This window comes from Apium graveolens, chromosome 5 (assembly GCF_009905375.1).
Source record: "Apium graveolens cultivar Ventura chromosome 5, ASM990537v1, whole genome shotgun sequence".
NCBI classification, from domain to species: domain Eukaryota; kingdom Viridiplantae; phylum Streptophyta; class Magnoliopsida; order Apiales; family Apiaceae; genus Apium; species Apium graveolens.
In genome coordinates, this window is record NC_133651.1 from 184,497,192 (window position 1) to 184,507,566 (window position 10,375).

At 35.4% G+C, this 10,375-nt stretch overlaps 2 protein-coding genes across 8 annotated transcripts; both read left to right on the forward strand.

The window, feature by feature from the left end:
* The first annotated feature begins 826 nt into the window (after positions 1 to 826).
* LOC141724660 (uncharacterized) lies at positions 827 to 5,358 on the forward strand. Of its 7 annotated transcripts, none has more exons than XM_074526879.1 (12): positions 827 to 1,057; positions 1,127 to 1,197; positions 1,317 to 1,368; positions 1,478 to 1,556; positions 1,667 to 1,797; positions 2,053 to 2,176; positions 2,309 to 2,406; positions 2,511 to 2,816; positions 2,896 to 3,921; positions 4,583 to 4,693; positions 4,869 to 4,936; positions 5,078 to 5,358. In XM_074526879.1, the coding sequence occupies exons 3-12, from the start codon at positions 1,345 to 1,347 to the stop codon at positions 5,154 to 5,156; spliced, it is 2,046 nt and encodes a 681-aa protein (XP_074382980.1). In that variant the 5' UTR covers positions 827 to 1,057; positions 1,127 to 1,197; positions 1,317 to 1,344; the 3' UTR covers positions 5,157 to 5,358. The 7 variants fall into 7 exon arrangements, with proteins under 7 accessions (XP_074382980.1, XP_074382979.1, XP_074382977.1 ...); XM_074526878.1 differs by having other exon boundaries at positions 1,141 to 1,197; XM_074526876.1 differs by having other exon boundaries at positions 1,141 to 1,197; positions 1,483 to 1,556.
* Positions 5,359 to 6,678: 1,320 nt separating this feature from the next.
* Positions 6,679 to 9,121, forward strand: LOC141724662 (uncharacterized). The gene has a single exon (XM_074526883.1). The coding sequence runs from the start codon at positions 6,987 to 6,989 to the stop codon at positions 8,418 to 8,420; it is 1,434 nt and encodes a 477-aa protein (XP_074382984.1). The 5' UTR covers positions 6,679 to 6,986; the 3' UTR covers positions 8,421 to 9,121.
* Positions 9,122 to 10,375: the final 1,254 nt, after the last annotated feature.

A 10,375-nucleotide genomic window follows, 5' to 3' on the forward strand; every position in this document is an offset into this window, starting at 1 on the left:
AAATCAACAGCAAGATCTTTTAAAGTGATATACTGTTATGATACTGTGGTAGAAAGTAACCCCGAGGAGTAAGGATTGTAGACAGAAGCAGCAAACTGATATATCAGAAGGCAAATTTTATGCCATAAATTCTTTTATATGCCCATCGCCGGATGATCGTAGTAAATGCTGATGAAATTTGTTATCTAGGATAAGTAGCTTGAAAATGGAATTGTTTTTAACAGTCATCCCTTAGCTTATGTACATATCAAGTCAAAGCAGCATATTGTGCCAATTTTAAATTTGAATAACTACCGGATTTTGATATGATTTTGCAGACTATATTCGTTTGTATCTGAATCTATAATTTTATATATTAGAACCAGAGTTTGACAAGAGAATGCTTGAAGTAATGAGTTCTATATGTTGGCATTCAGTAGATCACTGAATTTATTGAAATTTTTTAAACTTTTCATTACCTGATTCTCTAATGCTGGATCCCCCAGACTGCCGTGGCACCGCTGGGGTGCACTGGCTTACCCTTTTGGCGGTGGAAGCCAATAACCTATTGATTGATAAGATGCATGTTCCTCATTAATTGGAACATATATGGTCTCTGTAAAATTGTTGGTGAAAATGACAACCCTAGTGGTAATATCATTTACCATGCGTATGTTTGGGTATTAAGACGAGATGGTCTTAATGGACAAGAAGCACAATCAACTTGATTAATCTTCTTAATAGTTTTTTTTTTCAATTCAAATGTGAGACAAAAGGAGAGATTTGTTTGTTTATGTATAGATTTGAGGTGGTTAACTAAAGATTTGCAGCTTAATGGACCCCATTCGAAGACTTGTCTCTTGTTTGCTTCATATCCAACCACATACACACTCTGCCATCCAATCCTAACTCACCAGTTGCAAAATAGTATGCTATGCACAGACTACAAGCGGAGATTATCTGAATCATTCCAACTGATCTAAACCCTGAAACTGAATATATCTTCAAGAATTTCACTTGTCTGTGCTACTTAACTTACAAGTTCCGTCTCCAATGCCAGGAACTATTCAGGTTTCAGGTACAGAAAGCTTTCTTCAATCTTTCAACTTCTATATTTCTTTTTATACTTGTCCACATTTAGCCTCAGTTAAATCACTGCAGTCTTGGAGTTCAAGGGGAAAGCATCTTCATCAACCCCTTCGTCCGTAATTATAAAAGGTAAGCATTTTTTTCGCTCTTAAAACTTATCTTCAACATAAAAGAAGCAGCTACCTAAATATAGATTCGTGTGATGTGTTTATGTTTATCAACTTTTTTTTAAAACATCTGCAATGCAGTTTCATTGGGTAAAACAGAGTATCAAACATGGGACAAAGGAGATTTCTCTTTGTAAGTTCGTTTATTGCTTATTACTATCATCAGTGTCTGTTACTTTAGTGCTTTCTTGTTGATGCTTGTTATATGAATGTCTATGATGACCAGCTAATTGTTGCTTTAGCACAGTCCATTAACCACATTGCGGGACTCTTTGACTGTTACCATTCAAAATTCCGAGGGAAATGAAATATCCAAATTAGGTGATCACTTGACTATCTTCACTTTCCTTCTTTCCAACCTTATTCTACAGCATTTCATATGTGTTTCCTACTGAGAATGCAGAGACTTGCTAATGCTGTTTTTGAGACAGGTGTCCATTCGATGGCAATTGTTGAAAAGGGTACCTGGGATGACTTTTTTCCCCTTGAAGAAGGCGGGCATGTGCATATGAAGCTGCAATTTAGTCTCAGTGAACAGGAGCGCAACCGAATACGTGGCGTGGTACTAAAAGTTTTCTCTCTTTCCCATCTTTTTGTTCATGTCATGCCCATTATCCAGCGAATTATGATGTTAATAATTTTGTTTGATGAATGATGGCTACCGAATAATTGAATATGATAAAAGTCATCATTTCTGGATAACGTTCTCCCTCTCAAACTATAAATTTCGGGCTGAAAGCAACTTATAGCATATATACTTCATGTATCCACATCTTAAAAGTTCCATTATTCAAGTTTTGCCTAATCTTTTCTTTAGAGAGAATCGGCATTGAAAAAGAAGCAACGGGAAGAGCTCAGTAAAGATGTACGATATTCTAAAATGGCAAAGGGTGCTGGTTATTCAGTTACATCATATTCTCCCATCAACCATGAGGTCTCAGGTTTGATCTTGCTTGACGTGTTAGACATAAGTAATATTGAACGTAGTATTATTAAGAGAGAAGATGAAAATTGTACCTAATTTTCTAAAAGGCCTTTTGCTGATGATAAAGAATTGTTTGCGGGAGGTGCAGGCAAGGTAGCTGGTTTTCCATATCCTGATACAATTTCACGGGATTTACAGCCTACCAGTGGGAAGAAAGGATCAACTCTACAGAAGCATATAGCTCCAGTTAAGAATCAATCATATTGCCACATGATATGTTTGTTGTTTATTTAATTGAACATCTAGTAAAGCTGTAATTTATTTTGACATTAATTTCCTTGTTTTTTAAGAATGCTACAGATAACAGTGAAGAGTCTTCATCATCTAAAATGTCACCAAGGACCGAAGTTCATCATATGCCAGTAAGAAAGAATGACATTGAGTTACCGCGTTTTGTTGTTCCAGAGGCGCCCAGCCTTTCACAAGACAATTCATTCATATCGGGAGGTACTGAATCAGTTGTTGCAAAGGTAAAACCAGTTCTCTTAAGGTTGGAGGATTCTCCGGTTGGTAAACATGAGAAGCAGTTTCCTCCGAGGAAACCGGCGAGCAGCATAATGAAAATGATAAGTGCCTTTGAAACTACCCTAGTGCAGGTAACTCTATTGAAAGATTCTTCTAGCTACATTCTTTCCTTCTTTAATTTTTTTAAGAGATTTAATATCGGGTTTAAAGCAGGAAAAGAAGACTCCTATTATACAAGTTGCAGCCATGTCTCAAGCAAATAAATCTAGGAAGGAGGGTCCACTAAAAGATAAGGTCTTATCCCATGTTACTCCAGAATCATATTCTGGAAGGACAGAATATCTGACAGATTTGAGTTCAGGGAGGCTGGGAGAAGTGTCTAGTTCAGGAAGGCTCTCAAGTCCACCCCAGAGCAACTCCGAAATGCTCGGAAATCCTTCTGTTTCAGGGAAGCTGCAACTACCTCCAGACAGCATGAATAAAGGAAAGCATATTGATTTTAATAACGATATTGGTGAAACTGAATTATTTGCAGCCACTGGGCAGTTACTAACATCGAGTACATTAAATGTCCAACAAGCAAGAGCTCATGAAACCGTCACGAGTGAATTAACTCCAGATCACAAAAAAATGAAGAATCAAAGGGACAAATTACCTGAAGTATTGCGGGAAACATCTCTTGGACTAAGAACGGATAAAGTTCTACCTGAAATTAAGAATAGAGGAGATCATGTCAACTTTGCCAAAGATTTAGATGATAATAAACTTTATCAGGACGCTGGACAGGTAACAGAATCAAGTGCAACGAAGGTCGAATTAGCAGAAGCGGATGCAAGTATGATGGGTACATTAGAATCAATTATTGAAGAATCAAACAAAGACCTGAATCAATTCTCTACAGATGAGAGTTCATCCACTTTGGAAGCATTTACTGTTATAAAAAAAATTAAGGAGAAGGGTTCAGTTAAACTCCAACCTTTTAAGGTTTGTGATTGGCAAGGGTCTGACAAAAGTTCATTTGATGAAGGATTAAAAGAAGTCAAAACCAAATATTCAAATGAGTTTCTCGGAACTTTAAACAATAAACAGAATGCAGTAATATCTCATGAAGAGGAGCAACATCGGCATGAAAGTTCCACCGCATGGTTATTCCCAAATGATGCACGACGGATGTGTGTAACAACTGGGGTTACTGCAGTAATTGACTTGTATGATGGCTGCCAAGCTGAAGGGAAGGTAACATACTATTGTTTTCTGATTATATGTATTTAGTTAGTTGACATATTTTTCCTTGTCTTCCTTTATAAGTGGGGAGTAGGATGTGAGAATCAACCTTTAAACCTCTTCTAGAAGTAGGAGCATCTTTGTCTTTAAGTTTTAGGGGAACGGGAAGGGGAATGTGCGAATGAAACTCTTGAAATCGTATAGCACTTGGATCACCTTTGCCTCCGTTCAGGCATTCCTCGATTCCGTTTTTCTTAGATTCATAATATACTTATAGAACAATAGCAATGTAATATGCATTTCTTCTATGGAGTTGTCATGCATCAGAATCTATTTTGAAGTTGTCAATATCTAACTATGTGGCTTGTAACAATTCCTTTATATCTTTCATGATTTGTTTTTATTGTTCTCGTATTACGATAATCTTTAAACCGTTGGCCAAGCTTACACAAGTACTAAAATGATATCTCAGCATGAGCTTAGGCATAATAGTTTCCAGTAAAGCAACCCTTGGAAATATGGAACATCTACCAAGCAACAAACAAGATTATGAATAATTTTCTGTGGCTTTTATCCAGGATGGATGAATGTCATATTCGTCATTTTTTCTTGTAGAGATTAGCAAATCATATCATTCTTTTTGTTGATTTATCATTCCTTTTGTTGATTTTAGCATGCAGTAGGGTCAGAAGAGATGAAAGAAAGCGAAAGCGACTCACTAAATTTGAGAAACAGGAAGCCAGAAAGCTGGGCAGATAATGTCTTTACAGGATCAGTAAAACATGTAAGATTATGTTATTCCAACTCCTACAAATCTAGTTTCCATAGAAACAATTTACCATAGCAGTTCTTAGTCATGACATTTCAATATTTGTATCCGTGAATGGTCTGTTGATGCTGAAGCCTTGTAATGTAGAATGAAGTTTAGAACTGATAGTCTGATTCACTTTCCTTCTCAGGCAATAAAAATTGCAATTGTTGTAGGGTTCGGGGCACTTGTTCTCTTCACCAGACAAAGTGAACCCAGGTATAATCTTTTATAATTGCACAAGACAGTAGTAGAATTACCCGAGACATAGAAATCAAACTTGCAATCATAAAATTTTATCCGTTGATGTTGTTGCTATTGTACTGCAATTACATAGTTTGGTTCTGTTTCCTCTGGCAGAAAAAGTAGCAGAAAAACAGATGATCCTTTCGTCAGCACTTTACCTTACACAGATCTTCAAACATCAATCGAGAAATGAGACTACCCTGGACCAGAATTTTGTACATTGATCTTTTTGAACAACTTTCTGATTTACTTGATTAAAATTCTTTGTTGAAACACATGTTTGGCAAGAAATTGGGTCTAGCTAAAGACTACAGAGTTTATTGTGAATGTTCATTGGGCCAGGCATATAAATTGTTTCTGAGTATATGTAACCCAAGTGGCTAATTTTTTTGTAACTTATGAAGTTTGCTTTTCTGCCACTTACCAAAATCTAGCAAACAAAAATGAAACCATCCTGCTGCAACAAAATTATAATTTCTGAAATCTTATAGAGGTATTGCTCTAACTTCTATCATGTAGTTAATTGATGTTATGATGAGTGCTGTTTGATACGTCTTATTTGTTAGTTGGGCTGTCAATTGATCCAGACTATCCGGTAACTCAACTTATATCCGACTCAAAATTAAAAATATAAATATATGTCTCATATTCGTTTTATAAATTATCCAAATCTGAAAAAAAAATTATGATCCCAAATATCAGCAATCATATTCCCGCTCAAATCAGGTCTCATATTATTTTCATAATGTGATCCTACTCGAATATCTAAATATGATCCATGACTCATTCGATTCGACCCCATATGTAGAATATAAATTTTTAATTCATTATATTTTTAAGTAAATAATAGTTTTATAATTTTTAATATCTTATATAAGTTTTAATTTCCTATAAAGTATGACTTTTATGGTTATTATTTTTATAGTATTATATTTATTTTATACTAATAAATAGTTGAAATAAAAATGATACTTAATATTAGTGAATTGTATTTGACTCGTATCTGGTGGATCATAAACTACCCGGCAAGAAAATGAAAATACGGTATCGGCTCATATTCGGGTTAGATCCGATCCTCGTATACCCGAGATCAAATTGTATGTGAATAATATGATGTTGGATCTAAATATTGGTACACTGAAAATAAAACGATATGCCCGCAAGGGTTGACTCAACATGTTCAAATCCCATGAGAGGAGAATTTATGATTATGCCTCCTGAGTCAGAGTTTGTCGTTTAAATGTGGTTTAAGAGTTTGTCGTTTAAATGTGGTTTAAGAGTTTGTCGTTTAAATATGGTTTACCAGTTTATCGTTTAAATGCGGTTTATCTTGGTTCACGTGGTAGCAGCTGCGGGTTAATAGAACACGGGGTGTATAGTTCTAACCAGATTATGTTACAGGCAAATTTGTTAGTTTTACTTTCGACTACATTGCTATATTTATCGGCTGCTTCATGAAAATGATGACATGTTGATAGTACTTTTATTTCATAATTTCATATATAGATTTTCATCAAAACTAAATTGACTTTAACAAATTTAATTCGAAGAAGCTGATCTTAAGATTCATGATTCATCTTAAAAAAAAAGCGTGCATTATATGTTTAAAAGAAAGAAATGCTAAAATGACGCAAATTGTCATCAGTTTGATCAAGGATTTGATTCCTCGGTCTTTCACAGTATTTGTAATAGTTGTATTGTTTCCGACTAATCGTTTGGACTTAACTGAATCTACTGCTACAATTATTTTAAAAAATTCGCTTAGTAAGTTCCGGGGAAAAAAGACAGAAAGTACAGAGTTATGCCGGCAGAGTGGTTTGTTTGTTTGTAGAAAACTAAATGGGGTGGTTGTTTTTGTTTGAGTCAAATTGTACATGAAAGTAATGGAGGGAGGGCCTAGTCAAATTGAAATCACCACAATTTGTTTAAGCTTTAGATCCTCTCAACTATCTTCATCATCTTCTCCTCCTCCAGCTTCTTAAACCCAACCCAACCCAACCAACCAAGTCAACTCTTTTAAGCCATGGTTTCCAATCCCATCCCACTCCCTAAACTACCACAAGAAGATGATCCTCCTAACCAAACCACATCTCTCCTCTCTTTCTCCACCACCTCCCCTCATCACCCTCCTTCTAAACCAACATTTCTCCTCATCACCACCTTTCTCTCTCTAGCCGCTGCTATCATTTTTGCATTCCTCTTCTTCTCTTCTTCCACTTCCAAATCACCCCATTTGCTTTCCTCAACTACCCATTTTTCAACACCATTAACCAAGCTCAAAAACCCTGTAGTTGTCCTCATTTCTTCCGACGGGTTTCGATTTGGGTACCAGTACAAAACCCCAACTCCAAATATCAATCGTTTGATCGAAAATGGAACCGAGGCTACACTGGGCTTGATTCCTGTTTTTCCAACACTTACATTCCCTAATCATTACTCAATTGTTACTGGTTTGTATCCACCTTATCACGGCATTATTAATAACTTTTTTCTTGATCCCAAAACCGGTGACCGTTTTACTATGGCAAGTCATGAGCCCAAGTGGTGGCTTGGTGAGCCTTTGTGGGAGACTGTGGTTAATCATGGCCTTAAAGCTGCTACTTATTTTTGGCCTGGTTCTGAGGTAATTAAAGGCTCCTGGACTTGCCCTTTAAATTTATGTGTGCATTATAATGGATCTGTGCCTTTTGAGGATCGTGTCGATAAGGTTTTGAGTTATTTTGATATGCCTAGTGATGATATTCCTGTTTTTATGACATTGTATTTTGAGGAGCCTGATCATCAAGGTCATAAGGTTGGAACTGATGATCCGCAAATTACCGAGGCTGTTGCGAGGATTGATGGCTTGATAGGGCGGTTGATTGATGGTTTGGAGAGAAGAGGGGTTTTTCAAGATGTTAGTATAATTATGGTAGGTGATCATGGTATGGTTGGTACGTGTGATCACAAGTTGATTTTTTTGGAAGATTTGGCTCCCTGGATCGAGATCCCGAAGGATTGGATTCAGGATTATAGTCCGGTGCTTTCAATTCGCCCACCTCCTAGTAACTCTGCAGCTGATGTAGTTAAGAAAATGAATGAAGGATTGGGATCTGGGAAGGTTAACAATGGGAAGTATTTGAAAGTTTATCTCAAAGAGGAGTTGCCTAGTCGACTGCATTACCATGCTAATGATCGAATTCCACCAATAATTGGGTTGATTGAGGAGGGATTTAAGGTGGAACAGAAGGGAACAAAGGGAAAAGAATGCGGAGGAGCGCATGGATATGACAATGCCTTTTTCTCTATGAGAACCATATTTATCGGCCATGGTCCTAGATTTGCCAAGGGAGTTAAAGTGCCTTCGTTTGAAAATATTCAGATCTACAACTTGGTCACATCAATTCTTAACATATCTGCAGCTCCTAATAATGGAACATTATCTTTCCCAAAGACTGTTCTTTTGCCTCGTCATTAGAATCCTTATGATCATACTATGTTCAGAGTACTTTCAATGCTGAGCTAGAGTATGTACAAAGTCCCGTGCTTTCTCACAAACATTTTCTTTTGAAATGTTTTAAGTTTAATGTAACACAACAAAGGCTTGTAATTGTTAGGGGCATTGAAAATGAATATACGAAATCTGGCTTATCGAATATCATAAGGTATAGAGCTTGGAAGTCCAAGGATTGTAAAGTCTGGAAGCCATTGTACCAATTGTCTTGATAATGCTTTGTACCGCGTATTCAGTTTGGTTGGTTCTAACTCATCATTTTGTGATGAGCGGCATACAAATATATGAATGTGTTTAACATCTGATTAATGTATACTTATTATACTTTATTCCTGAAATAGAAGATGAATCATAAAATATGTGTTGTTTGATTAGAAGACCACTGAATTCCAACCCTTTCACTGTGAGGCAATTTGGAGCTGCAAGTCATCTTAGTCTTCCTTAAAGTTGTACTAGACACTGCTGCAATATCTATGGTAGTATCACTTTGATAGTTTGATGTCAAATTGTAGTTATGAGATTTTCTGGTTTCCGATAAAATTATTTCTCTGATGCAAAGCTATCGTAAATGTAATATGCACTACTTCAGAGAGTTAGTTCAGTTGTTTTATTTGCATTTTTTTTTGTTTTTGAACATTAATTTATTATTAGTGATTTGCGCCTTATCCCTCTGTGTTATGTGATATACAAAATATTACTATTAAAGTTGCTTGCAAATTGTCTAAAGCTAATTCTAGGCACTCACGCCAACTCCAACAATAGACTGAAAATTTAAATTAGGGACAGTTATCGTGGACTACAAAAGTGATTCAAATTATTGACTGATCCAAATCTTTTTAATATTATTATATTGCTAGCTTTTTTAATTTGTTGATTTTGTTAATGTTATTAAATGTGAATTAATTAAGTTTGGAACGTAATTAAAATTAACGATAAATTATAAAATTAAAATTCAAAATACATAAAATTTCAAAATACATGGTAATTAAAAATATAAAATAAAATAGTACAACATAGATAATTTCACGCTAATACAACTTTAATTAGAAACTAAATTATCGATTTAGTCATCGGATAAATCAATCCTCCGTCCTCCAAGATAATCAAAGTACAACCCGTAACTAATCTTATTTTCAAAATAATTAAAATCAAAATATATGAATATAATAATGATGATTGAAATTGGATTAATATTTGGATCACATGGTTGGAATAGAATTTGGATAGGATCCAAAATTTGGATCAGTTGGTGATCCAAATTTGGATCTATGGTTGAAGTTAGCATTAGTCTCCGAAACATAAAGTATTTTTGTTCTAGGAAGACTGGTATCAGACAATGTCATGATCTCGTTCGAAGTGATGCATTATTTAAAGCGTAAAATTTCTTGAAAAAACAGGTTTCATAGCTATGAAGTTAGACATGAGGGTTTCATAAAATAAAATAGTACAAATGTCATTGATACTCGACCAGGGACCTTTAGGAATATTGATACTATTCTCATAATCTCAATTCTAAGTCACGTACTTAGAGATATAGAATTGCATATCATATTCCAAGGACATTTATTAATCTAACATTAAATTAAGAATTAATAAATTATAAAGGGAATAATCGATAGAACATAAACATTAATAATCCAAATGTCTTAAACTAAAACATCATAGTGTTGTCTCTAGGGCACAAACACTAACAATCTCTCACTTGCACTAGAGCCAATCCCCCATGTATCTAATACTCATGGAACTAGTATGACCATCGTGCCTCTGCTGCGACAAAGCCTTAGTCAGTGGTCTGCAACATTATCATTACTATGCACTTTACATTTATATCTCTTTGATCATTAATCTCATTAATAAGGTGATATCGCCTAAGGACATGCCTAAACAGTCTCCTGGGCTGTTTCAAAATATTAATATAT